Source organism: Rhinatrema bivittatum, chromosome 5 (genome assembly GCF_901001135.1).
Source record: "Rhinatrema bivittatum chromosome 5, aRhiBiv1.1, whole genome shotgun sequence".
NCBI classification, from domain to species: domain Eukaryota; kingdom Metazoa; phylum Chordata; class Amphibia; order Gymnophiona; family Rhinatrematidae; genus Rhinatrema; species Rhinatrema bivittatum.
The window spans coordinates 127,380,232-127,398,897 of record NC_042619.1 but is presented as its reverse complement, the minus strand read 5'-3'; the positions used below and the strand labels follow the sequence as shown (position 1 = coordinate 127,398,897).

General features: G+C 44.1%; 1 protein-coding gene across 1 annotated transcript in view; it reads left to right on the top strand.

Annotated features, from left to right (window-relative positions):
- The window catches only part of COG3 (component of oligomeric golgi complex 3), a 200,906-nt gene that overhangs the window by 79,495 nt on the left and 102,745 nt on the right, over nucleotides 1-18,666 (top strand). Inside the window, 2 exon segments of the mRNA XM_029602898.1 lie at nucleotides 8,748-8,908; nucleotides 17,204-17,312. Of these exon segments, the coding sequence (XP_029458758.1) occupies nucleotides 8,748-8,908; nucleotides 17,204-17,312 (270 nt within the window).

Below are 18,666 nucleotides of genomic sequence, written 5' to 3'. Positions count from 1 at the left end.
GCACCAAACCTACGCGCGCAACTTCTATGCACACCGGAGCGCACAACTGTATTGTATGCGCACAAGCCATGGCACCACCTGAAAATAAACTCAAAGCTCAGGACCTTTGCCCAGCATGCCACATTAGAGCTGCACAGCATGAGGAGGCCACGGCCCTGTGTATACAGTGCGAAGAGGCCCTAGGGGACTCAACTCAAGGCCCTCCCCAGCCAGTACCGGACCACAGCCTCTCGAGCAGTATGCCGGACCTGGCATTACACAGTGGGACCCCCCTTCAAATGGAGCTCCCCAGGGACACTGCGCCCCCCTAGTCTAGACCCAGCATCTAACTTATCCCTATCAATTAAAAGCAGAATGAAAATACAAACAAAAAACAAACTTTGAAATGTTTGTATGCTAATGCCAGAAGTGTAAGATGGGAGAATTAGAATGTATAGCAGTGAATGATGACATAGACTTAATTGGCATTTCAGAGACATGGTGGAAGGAGGATAACCAATGGGACAGTGCTATATCGGGGTACAAATTATATCGCAATGACAGAGAGGAGCACCCGGGAGGCGGTGTGGCACTTTATGTCCGGGATGGCATAGAGTCCAACAGGATAAACATCCTGCATGAGACTAAATGCAAAATTGAATCTTTATGGGTAGAAATCCCTTGTGTGTCGGGGAAGACTATAGTGATAGGAGTATACTACCGTCCACCTGGTCAAGATGGTGAGACGGACAGTGAAATGCTAAGAGAAATTAGGGAAGCTAACCAAATTGGTAATGCAGTAATAATGGGAGACTTCAATTGCCTCTTAATCAAAAGGAGTCAGTGGTAAACCACACAGTATATAATCATCAAAAAAGAAGTGGAAACCAAAAATTAATTATAATATAGCCTAGAAGGTGTCAGCAAGCCTGACGACATGAAACTTAAAAAGTAACCAACCGGTCTTCTAATCATCCACCTTCAAAAATTCTTTTAATGAAAAAATGTATTGTTATTTTTATAAATTTTTCTAAAATGTCCTCTGTTTTCAAAACAATATATGGTGAAAGACTCTTAAATGTTTTTTTTATCCAACCAGCCCAACACTGCCCGTGTTTCACTGTATAGCTTCTTCAGGGGCATGCAGATATGTTGAATTTAAAGAGTCATCAATTCTACCTAAGAACAACATTGTCAATATTAGTAAGAATTCATTTATCATGAGAAATAGGAAAGTACTTATCTGAACGTAGACAGGCTACCATTTCAATTACCCCAATATTGACTGGGTAAATGTATCATCGGGATACGCTAGAGAGGTAATGTTCCTGGATGGAATAAATGATAGCTTTATGGAGCAATTGGTTCAGGAACCGATGAGAGAGGGAGCAATTTTAGATCTAATTCTCAGTGGAGCACAGGACTTGGTGAGAGAGGTAACTGTGGTGGGGCTGCTTGGCAATAGTGATCATATGATCAAATTTGAATTAATGACTGGAAGAGGAACAGTATGCAAATCCACAGCTCTCGTGCTTCACTTTCAAAGAGAAACTTTTGATAAAATGAGAAAAAATTGTTAGGAAAAAACTAAAAGGAGCAGCTACAAAAGTAAAAACACAGTCCAGAATGTATTCCACACATTAAGAAAGGTGGAAAGAAGGCAAAACGATTACTGGCATGGTTAAAATGGGAGGTGAAAGAAGCTATTTTAGCCAAAAGATTCTGACATAGCCCTCACAAAACTGGCAAACAATCAGGCCTTCTGGTGGAGACTTACACCTTTCCTCCAGAGGCAAGGGCTTTGAGGGAAGGTCCTCAGAGTTGTTACAATGCTGCTTGCAGCTAGGCCACAAGCAGCCTCTCACTTTCTTTCTTTTTTTTTTTTAATTTGTAAAGTTTTTTTATTGGCATTGATAACATACAAAACATTGACATGCCATCCATAAGTATATGTACAACCTTGTCAACAAATGCGTAATCTTTTCTCCCATCATATGCCATTATTACATATTAATATTGATACCCAGATCCAACTCGTCCCCCCACCCCTCCCCATTCACACACACCTCACAATGAAAGCGTATTAAGTTGCATTAAAGAATCTTGAACGAGCGATGTCAACATACAATATTCTGTAAGGAGTATCTAAAATTGTTACATGCAGAACTCATTGATACCCGTTAAACTGCACATCTTCTAAAGGTATCGAAGCATAGTAAGAAAGGGCTATAAATAATGAAGACTGTATCACCTAATGATACCTGAAGAATGACATACTCATCATGTGGTCTATTCAGCCAACCCTGTGGAACAAATCCCAACTGGAGATGAAGGCCGTCAGATGCTTATCCGGATTAGTCCAGATAGTATGGAAACAAACATAAAGATGACAGATTATATTAGATATATGATAGTAGCTGCCAGTTTGTGTATGGCTGCCATATCCTTTGGAATTTGAGAATGGTTTTATGTTTATGGGCGGTAATTTCCCCCAACGTGTATATGTGGACCATTCTTTTTTGTACCTCATGTATAGATGGTACCAATGGATCTTTCCACATGGATATACCATAGCCTCTCTAGCTGCCGTCATAACATATTTAATAAAAACATTTTGATTCTTAGAAAATTGTGCGTTTTCCATATTTAGGAGTGCTTGGGACGGTGTGAGTGTAATGGTACAACCGTATATTTTGGTCAACCATGAAGACACGGATGCCCAAAAGGATTGTATTTTAGGGCATGTCCACCACATGTGAAAGAAAGAACCCAGTTCATGACACCCTTTCCAGCAGAGGTTCAATACATTAGGTTGCATCTTGTGCAGCCTATCCGGGGTTAAATACCACCTGTATAACATCTTATAACCATTCTCTATATGGAAAGAAGATATAAGACCCCTTCCTACTGAGTGGCTTAGACGTCTCCAATCTTCCACCGGCCACTTTTCATTGAGATCCTTTTCCCACGCCACAATATGAGGTGCTTGTAACGAGAGTACTCCACTAGCATAAGATAAAGTCTGGAAACATGTTTGCGTGCTTTAGCTGCTTGTGTGCAAAGAGCTTCAAATGGAGTTGTTCCCCGTGCCAAGTCCCCCATCATCCTAGTTTGGGTAACAAAGTGCTTAATTTGTAAGTAAAAATAATAGTCTGTTGTCAGCAAGATTATAACGTTCCCTAAGGGCATTGAAGGCTAACATACCTCCTGGTTCCCATATATGTGAGATCTGATATAAGCCCTTCGCCATCCATTGTTTAGAAACTAGTGAGTGTGTGGCATAACTAAATGATTGGTGATGGAAAAGGGTGTGTCTAAGAAAGTATTGTTGGTGACCAACTAATTTCACCCTCCATTTATTCCATATGGTTAAAGTGGCTTGGACTGATTCCGGTAAGCGTATAATGGGTGTCCAGGTAGATTGTTTTTGCCATAAAAGAGCGGATACTGGGAAATCCCCATCATCGCCTGCTCCAGTTGTACCCATGGTTTCGGCAAGCGAATGTTATTCCACTCCACGGCAGCCTTAAGGTGCGCTGCACTATGGTAACCCAAAAGGTTGGGCATTCCCCAAACCGCCCTAGATTTGGGAAGGTATAAAGTCTGCTTCTTGATCCTAGGTTTCCAGGCTTTCCAAAGGAATTTAAATAGCCTCCCCTGCCACTTATCTAATAGTTTTTGTGGGTACCACGATAGGTAGCGTGAGTAACAAATACAGAATCCTAGGCACACATTCATTTTTAGGATAGCTAGGCGTCCCAACCACGAAATGTGATAGCGGTCCCATTCTTCTAAATCTTTGTAAATTATTTATTTATTTATTTGTTTATTTAAAATCTTTTCTATGCATCGTTAAGCGGGTGCCATCACAACGGTTTCACAATAAGGCACAAAAACTATGTTGCATAAAGTGTCTGGAATTCTAACTCTTACACAGGTGCCATCAAAATACTGTAACATTATTTCATAATAAGTACTATTTGGTGAGTGTTATAAGTTATGTCTAGATTTTCTAACTCTGCTAAAAGTTTGGTGTTACTTTAACTTTAGTTCTTTGAAGTTTAAGATAAAGGTGGAGATTAGAATATAGGAGAGGAGACACACTTTAAGAAGGAAGGAGTGTGTTTGTGTGGGTGTTTGCTTGACCACAACTAACAGTTCCCTGGGTTCTACTCTTGATTCTCTTGATTTTACATCAACTCTACTCTTCTACTCTTGATTTTACATCAACGGGGGATAATTCAATTGAAAGAGGTCTTTCTGATATCCAATGTAAATCCCCAGATATTTAATTTTCTCTTTTGCCCACTTAAATGGGTGGGATTCCTTGAGACGATCGGCCATAGATTGGGGGGTAGAGACATTCAATATTTCAGATTTATCCCAGTTTATTTTAAAACCAGAAACTCTGCTAAAGGTCGATGTTTCATCAGTAAGTGCTACCAGGGAGTGTGATGGGCTAGTTATGGTAAAGAGAATGTCATCTGCGAATAGAGAAAGCTTGGACGAGAACAAGCCCACCTCTACTCCATGAATGTGAAAATTATTCCTAATGTGATGCGTGAAAGGCTCCAGAAAAAGAGCAAAAAGTAATTTGAGAGTGGGCATCCCTGACGGGTACCCTTTCCCACAGTAAATGGTTGGGAGTACCCACCATTAATCTTTAAACAGGCCTTCGGGGCTTCGTACATCTTCCAAATCCATCGTATGAACCAATCCCCAAACTGAAAAGCTCTCATAGTTTGAAACAAAAATGGCCAATGAACATAGTCAAAAGCTTTCTCAGCATCTATCGCCAACAGTAGTAATGGAGTATGTTTGTTACGAGCCCACCACATGAGGTCTACAATTTTCCGAACATTATCGGATGCTATTCTGCCCGGAATGAAACCCGATTGGTCCAAGTGGATTAGTTGGGGAAGTAAGCTATTGAGTCTGTTTGTTTGCCAAAATTTTTGCTAAAATTTTCATGTCTAAATTTATGAGGGAAATTGGACGGTAGAACCCACACACAGGATTCAGGGTAAGATTAAAATCCCCACCCACTATTATGTTTCCGTCTGCATATTGGTCTAATAAATGACCAAGGCGTCTTAAATAAGTACCTTGTCCATTGTTAGGGTCATAGACATTGACTAAAGTATATTTCTCCTCTCCTATGGATATAATGAGAATGAGATATCTGCCTTCAGGGTCAGTATAATGAGCAATCTCCTCAAACATTATATCTTTAGTAATTAGGATTCCCACACCTAGGTATTTGAGATAAAGGACATGCTGTCCAATACTGTGCTGGAAAAGAGGCATGCTTAAGAAGTTTTTTATGTCTCCTTTTAAGGTGGGTCTCCTGAATAAAGGCAATGGAAGTATGATGATTTAGTCAATTCAGAGTATAAGCAATGCCTTTTGTAAGGAGAATTTAATCCCTTTACATTAAGGGATAGAAAATTCAAGAGAACCATCTAACGATATACTAAAGCATTCGTTTGCTGAGATTGGACATAGACCGAGGGGCAAGACTGCCCTAGTATGCTATATTTAGACCGCAAATAGTCAGTGAGAACGGTGCACATCGCCCTGACAAAATTACCATTAGTCTGTGTGTGAATTCCCCCCACCCCTTCGCTTTACCATACTCCCCACAAGTGGTGTTACAAGCAACATCTAACTTGCCTCTAGAAAGGAGGAATCAACCATCGCAGAGTGTCTGCATAATAGCCCCCAACCATAATAAAATGCAACATAAACCCTTCAAACATTAACATGAACCCCGATATATAGACATTTATCACTTAAATGATATATAACCTTCCCTGTGTCACTGAGTAACCTTATGTCCAAGGCAGCTTCTGAAATCCTAACCGACCCTCAGAACACTAGCCTAAGTGAGGACTCAATCTGCTGGTTAGAAAGACTTGAGCGTTAACAGAGAGTTCAAGTGGTATCGCGTTGTGAAGTAGAGGTGGTCGTATTCCTCCTCAGTCTCTTGTCCCCTCTAGTTACCCGCTGCCAACGTAGGTGATCTTCTCTACGACTGTTGATTTTTGGTTCCGCTTGTAGCTGTTCTAGTCCCGGATAGCCTGCATTGTGTAATATTTTTGCAGCTTCCAGCAGTGTTTTCACTCTATGCTGTTCGCCTTTCAAAGTAAAGCTCATCCCAAAGGGGAAGCGCCATCGGTAGCGGACATTGTCCGCTCGTAAAGCGTCTGTGATAGGCTTCAGCTCTTGACATCTCCGAATGGTGGTAGGTGCCAGATCCGCAAAAATCATTATGGCTGCCCCCTGCCACTGCCACGTGGCCTGTTTCCGGGGAATACCAGCCAGTTGATCTTTTAACGCAAAGTCATGAAAGCAGGCGAGTATGTCCTTTGGTTTGTTATCCACTCGGGGTCCCATCACTATGTGTGCTCTATCTATCTTAATTTCTTTATCGGAGTTGTCGCCGCTTCAGATGCTAACAGCATGGCGCATATGCTCTGAACCACCACCGCACAGTCTTGGTTTTCTGGCGTTTCTGGTACGCCCCGAAACCGTAAATTTTGGCACCACGAGCGGTTCTCTAAATCTTCTAATTTATCGCTGAGTCGCTCTAATTCAGTGTTAACGTGCATTTGCTGTTCCTGATTAACTTCAAGTTGTTCGCTATTTGCATCAACATGTGTTTCCAGCTCAAAAATCCGGCGGCCGTGCTCCGCAATCTCACCTTTAAGTTCCTCAATGGATTGCATAATGTCCTGTGTATTATTCACCATTTCGGCTTTAAGCTCCGCGAACCACGATCTCATCTCGGCTTTAGTCGGAGGTTCCCCATCATCAATATGTATGGGCTGGGCCTCCGGCCTTCAGCCCCCGACATCTGTGTTACGTCCTCCGCCATCATGTCTGCTACCGGCGTTCTCCCATCGTCATTTGTTTTTTGGTAAGAAAATTTCTTAAAGTCCACTTGTTTTTGTCTTGTGGCCATCTTTGTTGATAGAGGGCTTATTTCGGTCCGTTTAGGGATATATATAATCCAGGATGGTTTTGATTTTCAGGGATTATTGTAGTGGCTGGAGGAGCTCTTGTTTTATGCAGCCATCCCTTGAGGTGACGTCACTTCCTCCAGCCTCTCACTTTCTATGCGGCTGGAGGCCGTCGCCTACATCTCTCCTGCCGCTGCTGTTCCGCAGCGAGCCACTGCCGCTTGTCCTCTTCGCGACCTGGGGCTGTCCCTGCTCCTTCTTCGTGGCTAGGCTGCCACCGACGCTTTCTTCTTCCGTGGCCTGGAGGCCGCCGCTAGCACAGTCTCTTCTGCGGCCAGGAGGCCACCCTTGATGCTCCTCTTCGCAACCTGGAGACCGCCGCCGACTCTGCTGCTTTCCCTGCGGCCTGGGCGCTGCCTCCTCCAGCTCTTTGTGGCTAGGCTGCCGCCAATGTTCCTCTTCTGCAGCCTAGAGGCCACCCCAACTCCTCAGGTTCTTCGCGACCTAATACCATATGAGTTCCAAGTGTCTCTTGCTTTTTTGCAAGGTTTTCTAGTGGCACCACAGCAGTGCATGTAAATATAATATAATATACATATTGTTAGTGTTATTTTTACCTCTCACTATGCTTTGAATGTCCTTTTTCATGTAAAATCTGTTATTATAAATGCATAATTTTTAATTGTGTGCTAGGAAGGTGTGATGGGGTGGGGGTTTCAAGGCTGTAAGTTTTTCCTAGGGTGCTTAAAACCCTTGCACTGGCCATGGAAATTACTGTACCAGCATTTAACAAGGTTTCCCAACTCATAGTTTTATGTGTTGTGCAATGGGCGAAGGCGCGGTTTTTCACTTGGCTATAGGTGCCACATTGCTGGCCACAACTCTGCAATTGGCCTAAATCTAACTGCACAGATTTTGTTCATTTAACAGGGTAAGTTTGATCAAATACTTGAATCAAGATAACCAAGTTGTTTCACCTGGTTATCTTTAGCTGTGCTGCAGTTGCTGATTATTGCCCCTGTTGTGCCTAAAGTTTACCTGTTAGGAAAGTGCATCAATTTGCTAGCTCACCTTGTTTACAGCTACCTAATGGGTAGTAGCTAGAGCTTAGAAAAGAGCAATTAAGCCAGTGTGGAAGAATGGTAATTTTTCCCATGGTAATTCTAACTTTCCCTTGTAGGGGATAGGCATCCAGATGATATCATGGTTTAGTGGTCTTTTCTTAACATAGGTTGAGAATGGGATGAGGGAAGTTAAGCTTCAAAACCTTGCCTCTTGCTGTATTTAGTAAATATCATATACCTGATCAGGGAAGAGAGACCTGTTATTGCGAGGAAGGTGGAGAAGGGAGGGGGGAGGGCAGTGGCTGAATATGAGAATGCAAAAATGGCAAGCCTATTAGCACTAAATCCTGAGTAGATATTTTAATACCTACATAGATTAAAGTTAACAATCAAAAAGTTTGGTTTGAAAACTTTAGTTTTCTTTATTTGTACATACATGTATATACAATTATCTCATTCTGGATTTATTTGCATTCATTGCTGCTGGCCTTGAGGAAGTGCATTCTCCATGAAATTGCAAAAACAGTAAAGATTTTGAATAATAAACAATTTTCAAGATACAGTTCTTCTTTAAAATAATTTTCTGAGTCTCTCTCAATAGTCTCATATGATGTATACTGTTCCTCATGCTATCTTAAGGTCATTGGCAGTTTCCTTCCAGATAATACGATTTTCTCTGAAATTTGTACAGTATTCAATTCACATATAATGGCTCACAATCCTCTTTAATTTTTGTTACCAGTTGAACATCTGGGTGCATTTGCTGCTGTGGTCAAGCAGATGTTGGAAGATGTCCAGGAAAGACTTGTCTACAGGACTCACATTTATATCCAAACAGATATCACAGGCTACAAGCCTGCTCCTGGAGATTTGGCATACCCAGATAAGCTGGAAATGATGGAGGTATGGCATCCACTGTTGTGTGTATTTTGTTAATTTTTTAAAACTCATGGAAGATATCTACTGGGGAATATTTTATTAACCCCTTGATCATGTGAATGGAGTGGAGGAGTAGCCAGCCTAGTGGTTGGAACAGTGGGCTGAGAGCCAGGGAAGCCAGAGTTCAAATACCACTGCCACTCCTTATGACATTGGGCAAGTCACTTCCCCCTCCATTGCTTTAGGTACCAACTTAGATTGTTAGCCCTCTGGGGACAGGGGAAAATACCTACTATACCTGAATGTAACTTGCCTTGTGCTACAGTGAAAAGGCATGGGCTAAATAAATAAAGCCATTTAAAGGGAAGCTTGCATGTTTAAAATTCTAAGTGGATAATTGTCAAGTGAATGTACCCTGGGACTGTGCAGTCTGTTTTGGATGAAATCCTGAATCATTTTTTCCTGAGGAGAACTCCTTGCTGCTGGGAGCCTCCATTTTATGCTTCCCCATTGTTGGTGATGAGAGAGATTCTGTTCGCGTTCATACCCCAGATTAGTTCAGACAAGTGGGTTTGCATCCCTACCAGCAGATGGAGGCAGAGAACGAAAAGCTTTGAGGCACTGCTACATAACCGAGAGTGCCACCTGCAGTCCTTCAGTATTTCTCTGTCTCCAGCAGATGGTACAAGTGCAAACCTGCAGTTAAGAAAAAAGAAAGAAAGAAGGATATAGAAGAAGAAAAGTTAGAAGACGCTCCCTGAGGTGTTTGGTACCTTTGTGGGCCACCCTTCAGGCTGAGCAGGGGGTTGTTAATCCCTGATCAGCTTTAGCCCGCAGTAGATCCAGGGGTCTCAAAGCCAGGGGTCCTGGTTCCCTCTTATCCCCTGAAGGCTCTGTCCCAGAGGTGTTGCCAGCAGCAGGGAAGTATTCCTTTTTTGCTTGAATTTCTTCCTTTGCTGTGGCTGCTATTTCTTTAAAAAAAAAATAAAAAATTTTTTTTAAAGTGTTACATTTCTTTCAGCAGCAATGGCTCGGGCTGTTCCTGGTTTTATCCTCTGGGCAGGCCCTGGCTGGGAAGGGAGCAGTGTAGCTCCTTTGTTCGCAGCTTCAGGCTGTTTGGGGAGCCGGAGGCTGTATTGGGCCATGTTCTCCTCCTCTCCCGCCTGCCACGATTACGTGGGTTCTGTGCCTCTTCAGCAGTCCCGGCTGCATGGAGTCAAGATGGCTCTGACAGTGATTTCCCAGCGTGGGAAAGCTTCGGGCTGTGCATGGAGCTGGAGGCTGCATTGGGCAGTGTTCCCCTCCTCTCCCGCCTGCCACGATCACGTGGCTTCTGTTCCTCTGCAGCAGGCCCAGCTGTGTGGAGACAAGATAGCGCCGAGAGTGATTTCCCAGCGCAGGAAAGCTTGTCGGACCGGCGACCTGGTTTAGGGACAGCTGAATGTAGGGCATTATGCCACGATTCATTTCTGGAGAGGAGTGCCCCCCCCCCCCCCCGTGGTGAGCGAGGCTGGCAGGAGAGCCCCAGGTTCTCAAGGCCCTGTCAGGAGCAATACTGGGAGCCTAAACAGCCTGTTAGGCAGGAGAAGGGCTACAACCGCAGAAGGTGACAGACTCCTAGGAGCCCAGGGGCTCCCCTCCCCACCTTGTCTCCGGCGATCCCGTTGGTGTGGGGGGTGGGAGAAGATGTGAGCTTTGGGCCAGACAGGAGAGAGGATAATGTGGTATTTTCCTCTGAATTTGTCTTGCTTATACATGAGGCCTTTTTAACCAGGAAAAGCACTGGCTATAAAAGGGCATTCATGTAAGCCGTCTATCACAGTTTTACGAAGAGTGGACCAAGAATACCTCAGACCAATGGGTCCTAGCGGTAATAAGGGAAGGCTATGCTTTAGAAGTTTTTTGCCCCATCATGGAAGCTTTCGTGGTGTCTCATTGCAGTGTCAGAGGCAAGCAAACCGTGATTTGGAACACGTTTAACGCCTTCAGTTGCTGGCATGATTGTACCGGTGGTGGCCAGGGAGCGCGGTCACGGGAAGTATTCGATTTACTGTGTCGTGCCAAAAAAGGAAGGAGCTTTTCATCCCATCCTCAATCTGTGAAATGTGATATTGTGAGTTCCCCTTTTTTCCGTATGGAAACGTTGCGAATGGTGATAGCGACTGTTGTGTAGAGTTTTTCAGGTCTCGTTGGAATTGATGGAAGCCTATCTGCACATTCCCATTTGGGAAGAACATCAAAGTTTTTTCATGGTATGGTTCTGGGGTAACTTTCCAGTTTCGGGCCTTCCTGTTTGGTTTGGTGACTGCACCTTGCGCTTTCACAGAGGTGATGATAGTGGTGGCAGCGGCTCTGCGCAGGGAGGGGATCCTAGTTCATACTTATCTGGATGACTGGCTTATCTGGGGGAAATCGGAAGAGGTATGCCAACAATCTATGTGCACGGTGATGGATATGTTGCGGTCCTTGAGTTGGGTGATGAAATTTGGTGAAGATTCACCTGAGCCCTATCCAGATGCTGGAATACTTGGGGGCAAAGTTCGATACTCAGCTCGGCAGAGTGTTTCTCACCTTGGAGAGGTTTCGAAAGTTATCCCAGGTGGTGCGGATTTTGCAGTTGCCAGTGCCCAGGGCTCGGAATTATCTGCAGGTCTGGGTTCAATGGCATCTGTTGAATTTGGTGCTATGGGTTTTTGCCCACATGGGCCCTCTACAGGTGGCATTGCTGTTGCGCTGGAATCCATTGTCAAAGGAGTTTCTTCGGCCTTTACTGCTGCAGGGTACTTCCAGGTCCAGTCTCGTCTGGTGGCTGTGTCAGCCCAGTTTGGAGAAAGGGATGGGCCTGGAGGTTCTGGACTAAGTTATAGGGATCACTGATGCCAGACTCGAGGGTTGAAGGGCATTCTGTCAAGAGCAGATGGCACAAGGACTGCTGTTGCCAGTGGTAGCATCCTGGTCTATCAATCGCTTGGAAATGAGAACAGTGTGCAGGAGAGGGTAGAATTCCTTCCACAAGTCTGAGGTCAAATGGTCAGAGCATTTTCAGACAATGTGACAGCGATGGCTTATATCAATCGGCAAGGGGGGAAGGAAGAGTTGAACAATTACCTAAGGAGCCCAGGATCTTTTTTGCCTGGGCGGAGTGACATTTGTAGGGGATAGCCACTTCATATGTTGCAGGAACGTGTGTAAGCGGACTATCTCAGCAGGCAACAGTTGAACCAGGGAGAATGGGAGCTGTCAAAGGAGGCATTTGGCCTTATCCAGTCTTGTTGGGGCAGTCCCCATCTGGATCTGATGGTGTCAAGGAAGCAAGTTTCTCAGCCGCAGATAATAGGTCGCAACCAAGGGCATAGACGCTTGGGTTCTTCCGTGGCCGACAAGGATCCTGCTGTATGTGTTCCCTCCGTGACCGTTAATAGGTAGAGTGTTTAGGCGCATCGAGAGGCATCCAGGCCAGGTGGTACTGGTGGTGCCAGAAAGGCTGCATCATCTGTAGTTCATGGATCTGGTTCAGCGCGCAATTGACAGGGTCCTGAGATTGGCTCAGTCACAGGGGCTGTTAAGGCAAGGTCCTATTTTCTCGGATTGGGCTGATCACTTTTGTCTCACGACTTGACTTTTGAGTGCAGGCGTTTGCGATAAAGGATACTCTCTGAGCCCATGATTTTCAAGGGCTTAGTTTACCATTCCTTGCGGGTTCAGGTGGCAGCCTTGGGGCGTCTCAGAGGTATACTCCAGGGAAAAGGTCATTGGCCTCACATCCGAACGTTGTGAGGTTTTTGAAGGGGGTCATTCATCTGCGGCTGATGGTGCATAGATTGGATCCAGTATGGAATTTAAAATTGGTCTTGAGGGTTCTTTGTGGGCCTCTGTTTTGAACCGTTGATGAAGGCATCGTTAAAAGATCTTGTGCTGTAGGTGGTATTATTGGTGGCAATTTGTTCGTTCAAAAGCGTCTTGGAGCTGCAGACTTTGTCCTGTAGGGAACCATTTCTGAAGATTTCAGATGAGGGGGTGTCTTTGTGCATGGTACCTTCATTCATATCTAAGGTGGTATCTTTGTTTCATCTGAATCAGACTGTGGAGCTCCTACCTTCCCAAATTGGTCTGCTGAGTCACTGGAGGCAAAAGTCACAAACAGTTTTTGATGGTCAGATCATTTGTTTGTATTGTTTGGAGATGCCAGAAATGGATGCAAGGCCTCCAAAGGCACGATAATACATTGGCTGAAAGAAACTATTGTTTTGTCCTATCATTGTAAGGGGAGAAGAATTCCAGAGGGGTTGCGTGCACACTCTGCTAGAGCGCAGGCAATGTTGTGGGTCGAGTGTCGCCTCAGGAGATTTGTAGAGCGGTGACATGGTCTTCTCTTCACACTTTATCTTGCCATTACTGTTTAGATGTTCAGGCTTCAGGAGAGCCGACCTTTGGCGAAAATGTGTTGAGAAGGGAGGGTCTTTTGCGGGCTCACCCAGTATAGGGGTGCTTTGGTTCATCCCACGTGTCTGGAGTACGAACAGGAAAGGAAAATTGGTTCTTACCTGCTAATTTTCGTTCCTGAAGTACCACAGATCATTTCAGAGACCCAGTACTTTAACGTTCTCAAGACCATTATGGCAAATCCGTGTTCTGGCGTGCTTACTGGGAAGAACTATCAGAATGTATATATATGGAACCTAAAGGCCTTTGCCAGGTTGTGGTTAGGCCCTTGGGTTGATTTGTGGTATTTGTTTGGTAGGCTCCAACCTTTGAGTTTGGCTTTCGCCCTCATTTGGTGGGTTGTTGAGGAGTTGTTACTCTAAAATTGGCTTGCGTACAGGTCAATACTGCGGGACTGCAGGTGGCACTTTTGGTTATGTAGCAGTACCTCAAAGCTTTTAGTTCTCTGCCTCCATCTGCTAGTAGGGTTGTAAAACCCACTTGTCTGGACTGATCTGTGGTACTTTAGGAACGAAAATTAGCAGGTAAGAACCAATTTTCTTATATTTATATTTATTTTATGCTTCCCCATGGTTGGAGATGAGGGATATTCTGATATCCACTGGTTTTCTTCTTTTGGCAGAGAAAGGATATTGCCAAACATAAGGTGAACTGACTTGCAATCTGTCCAACCAGGTGGACATTTTTGCTTGGACCATTATTAGTCCTGCATTTCGGAATTGAAGAGTTCTTTTCATGTAATTATCATGTTTCAGCATCTGCAGAACTTGCTGGCTCCTTTTGTGCAGTGCAGTATTTTCTCTGGTTTCCTTGGTAGCTTTGAGGCAGAGCAATCACTAGTAATTGTGTGTTTTGACCTTTTAATCTTTGGCAGAGCTGTTGGCTAACACTTTCAAGATAGAATTAAGGTTGCGGGGTTTCCAAGAGAGAGCATTATATATGCAGAAGAAAGGGTAAGAGCGTCTCCATTTACAGAATGAGAAGGAATAGTCCTTTACCTTATTAAGAAGGCAGAATGGATTGAGGTTTTCTTGGCTTTGATTCTATTATGGAAATATTTCCTGATTGAATTCTAGTACATTTTTGTTGTAGCCTAATTGATTTTAAGTAGAAATAGTGTTTTGTATGTTAGGTTGGTTTTTTTTTTTTTTCCAAAACCTTTCAGGCCATATTCATAATGTTTCTTCTGTCCCTGGAGAGTAGGGTCAAAAAGGAGCTTGCACTTGGAAATGGGTGACACGTGCTGATTAATGGCTTACAGTGGCAGGGCTTTACTGTTGGGATCCACTAAAGCCCATGGAGCAGTTATAGATTGCTTTTGCACTTATAGTATCTACCATTGAGATCTAGGGAATTTAAATTGCTGATCGTTTGTACTTCTGATTCTTTTACTAAAAAAAAAAAAAAAGAAACCGTAATAGTATGAGTTACTGCAAAGGCTTGCACTGATTTTGTTTTGCCATAGTAAATTTATTATTGTAACTGGGTTGCCATACAAATACATTTAAACTAGCCCATCATTTAAACTAGCTATTCTGTTTCATGTAACAGCTATAAGAAATTAAATATTTAATGAGCAGTGTGAGATTTTAGGTCACGGTACAAGTTAGGGGATGAGCACATGTGCATTAACAGTTGATGTATCTGGAAGAGACTGTCAGAAAGTGTGGTGACTTTTATATTGGCCTAGCAGTTTTTTCTTGTTTCTTTTGGCTGTTCTGGTTTAGCGAGGACAGGCCTCTCTTGGCTCTGTGGCCAGATGGGATACATCCAAAGGTACTGAGTGAACTTGGAAAAAATCCTTGCAGCTCCACTGGCTGACCTTTTCAGTGCTTTTTTAGAGTCTGGAGTAGGCCTAGAGGACTTAGAGATGGGTGGATATGGTTCCTATTCATAAAAGTGGAAGTAAGGAAGCTGGGAACTACAGGCCTCTGTGATGAGTAAATTAATGGAAACGCTGCTAAAACAGATGATGGTACAGTTTTTGTAATTCAATAGACTGCAAGATCTGAGGCGGAATGGTTTTTACCAGAGGCAGATATTATTAATGAATCTGATCGATTTCTTTGGGTGACCAGAGAGTTTGGATCAAGGGAGAGTGCTAAATGTAGTGTACTTGGATTTCAGGCCTTTGACACAGTTCTACAGAGGTGACTTAAAAATAAATTGAACGCTCTTGGTATGGGACCTAGAGTGACTGACTGGGTTAGAAACTGGCTGAGTGGGAGGTGACAAAGGTTAGTGGTAAATATAGTTTGTTCTGAGGGGGGTGGCATTATTAGTGGTATGCCTCAGGGATCAGTCCAGGGACCGGTTTTTTTTTCAACATTTTCATGAGCGACATAACAGGATTATTGGGAAAGGTTTATCTTAAAGTGACCAAACAAGTGGATAAAGCAGCAAAAGCCAGAAAGATGCTTGGCTGCATAGGGAGAGGAATGGCCAGCAGAAGAAGGGAAGTGATATTGTCCCTGTATAGGGCCCTGGTGAGGCCTCATTTGGAATACTGTATACAGTTCTGGAGGCTGCACCTTCAAAAGGGTTTAAACCAGTTGGAGTCGTCCAGAGGGTGGCTACCAAAATTCACTGGTCTTCGTTCTAAAGCATATGTATACCCTAGAGGAAAGTTGATAGAGACATTTTAAATATCTCAAAGGTTTCCATGTACAGGAGGCAAGCCTCTTTCAACAGAAAGGCTCTAGAACAAGGGTTCATGGGATGAGGGTGAAAAGGGGTAGATTAAGGAGTAATCTTAGGAAATATTTCTTACAGAGAGGGTAGTGGATGCATGGAATGGCTTCCCAGTGGAGCTGGTGGAGACAAAAATGGAATCTGCATTCAAGAAAGCATAAGATAAATACTGAGGGAGTGATGAAAATGGTAAGGGCTAGATAAATTGGGCGGATGGGCAGACTAGATTTGACATATGGTCTTTTTCTGCTGTCCTGTTTCTACGTATCTTTTAGTCCTCCATTTTTAATACCTTTCCTGTCTAGCTCAGCCATGGCCATGACAATTCTCAATCAGGTGCCATAAACCACGACTCCCTCTGGTTCAGGGACATGTTTATCTTGAATCTAGCTGTTAGATGTCACTAGTATCCAATACTCAAAAGCCTTCCCCCTTCCTTTACCAGAAGCTGTGAATGCCCTTGCTGGCTTGAGCAGAAACAGGATGCAGAAATAATTCCATTTGCTTATTGATATGGCACCCAGCAGGGTTTTTTTTTTGTTTTTTTTACAAGAACATAGCAGGTTTCAGCTGATAGAACTAGATTGGTCACTAATAATAGCTAGTTTTGAAATGGTTAATTATGGGAACTGAGCCCAGACCTTCAGCATGGCACTGCACAGCACTGCCACTGAGCTGTTGGGCTGGCATGGTAGGTAGGATTATGTAATTCACTTTGCAGATGCTGCAGGGCTAGAGAAGTAGATTCCTAGCAAATAACAGGATATCCTGACTAAATGTAAGGATAGGCTCAGGCAACATGCCTTCCATCAGTATTGTTGGTTTGTAATGAACTGGCATCTTGTCTTGTTTCCAAGTTCTTTCCTGAAATTCTGTGTAATAGCTCTTGAGGGCCAGATGTACTAACTGAGTATTCCCATGTTGTGTTTATGGAAAAGATGCTTAGTACATCTGGATTGTAGGTTGCTCAGAGCAGAAAAGTCCAGAAAAAAAGATTCACTGATACAAACTGAAAGAAATTAAGATAGCTTAATATTTTGGCTTATCCAAAAAGATCTTGGCTTTGTCTGGGGTATGTTGGTGTGCTAGGGATTGGCAGCACCTTTTGCACTGTCCTGTCATCGGGCTGAGTTTGGTTAAGTTTGTGGATAATGCAAGCACTGCATTGGATCTAATCTCTTACAGCAAATTGCACAGAGTTTAAAGGACGAACAGAAGAAAGTGACTTTGAATGACACTGCTTTTTCTGATGTGCAGCTTGAAGACCCAGACTCCAAAAACATACGCAAATCTGGTACGTGTATAAAATACTGAAGAACCAAACCTTTCACAGTTGTAGTTCCGCTGATGAAGCAGTAAATTAATTTTTATTCTCAGAGGACAAGCAGGATGGTAGTTCTCACACATGGGTGACATCTTCAGATGGAGCCCCAACATGGAAAACTTATGTCAAAGTTTCTAGAACTTTGACTTGGCACACTGAGCATGCCCTGCATGCCCTAAACCACGTGCCCATGCGGGGTCCCTCTCTGGTCTCTCTTTTTCCGCAGAGCTGTAAGCATTGCAGTGTGAGTGAACTCACTGTGGCTTTTTGGCCTTTTTGGTAAACTTTTTTTTTTCTTAATATTTCTTGCTTTTTGCAGGATTTTCTTTGTGGTATTCGACACTGGGTCCTTCTCTCTGCTTCCCTGTAGAGTACTTAGGGTTTTCGACGTTTCTGGTAAGTTTCCTTTCACAGTTGATTTCCCCCGCTGTGGCGGTGCCTTGGTGCCTGCCAGCCATCGCTGCCCACCTCCATTGATTTTGATTTTGCTGCCCTTTTATTTCATCCCATCATGACCACGTCCAGTTTTCATCAGTGCTGCTGGTGCTCAAGGACTATGTCCACTATGGACCCCCATGAAATACGTGTTCTCTGCCTGGGGCATTGCATGACATCTGGGGTTTTCGCTTATGCGCACAAATGACCCTGAAGGGACATAGTCTTCTGCTTGACAAGATGGAGCAGCTCTTTGTGCTGAAGAAGACCGAGGCATCAGCATTGGCATCGATGGAGCTTTGAGCTGCACCGATGGACACTGCACCATTGACATTGGCAGGACCGTCAGTTCTGTTGGTGTCATCGGCGGATAAGAGCACTGGAGACCAACCACCATCAGTCTACTCCAGGCTGAGGAATTCAGGTTCCTAGTCATTGACCTCTGCACTAGGGAAAGACCGGGCCAACCATTGAGAGAAGCTGAAGAAGCATCGGCACTGGTCCCCATTGATGCACAGTGCCAGGCATGGGGATGCATCGGCTCATGCTGCGACGCCCCTGAAACGAATTCGTGGCGAGGAGAGCAAGTCCTCCATCGATGCCAGGGTTGTGTGACTCTCTTCGCCAGTCCTGATGCCAGTCTCTGATCCACCTCACGGGTCTGAAGAAGATCTGGCCAGCTCTCCTTCCTTCCAGTCAGTGGTGTTGACATCGGCAGCTTTCGAGGAGGGGCTGTTGTGGCGAGTCCAGCTGGTGGTGGAACTGAGGCTGCAGGGCATTGGTCCTGTGGTACCGATGGCACCAGAACCGGTACTGTCCGTTCTGGAACTGCTGCTGGAGAAGCTCAATGCGCTCATTGGTGCATTCCTGACTCATCTGGTATCTATTC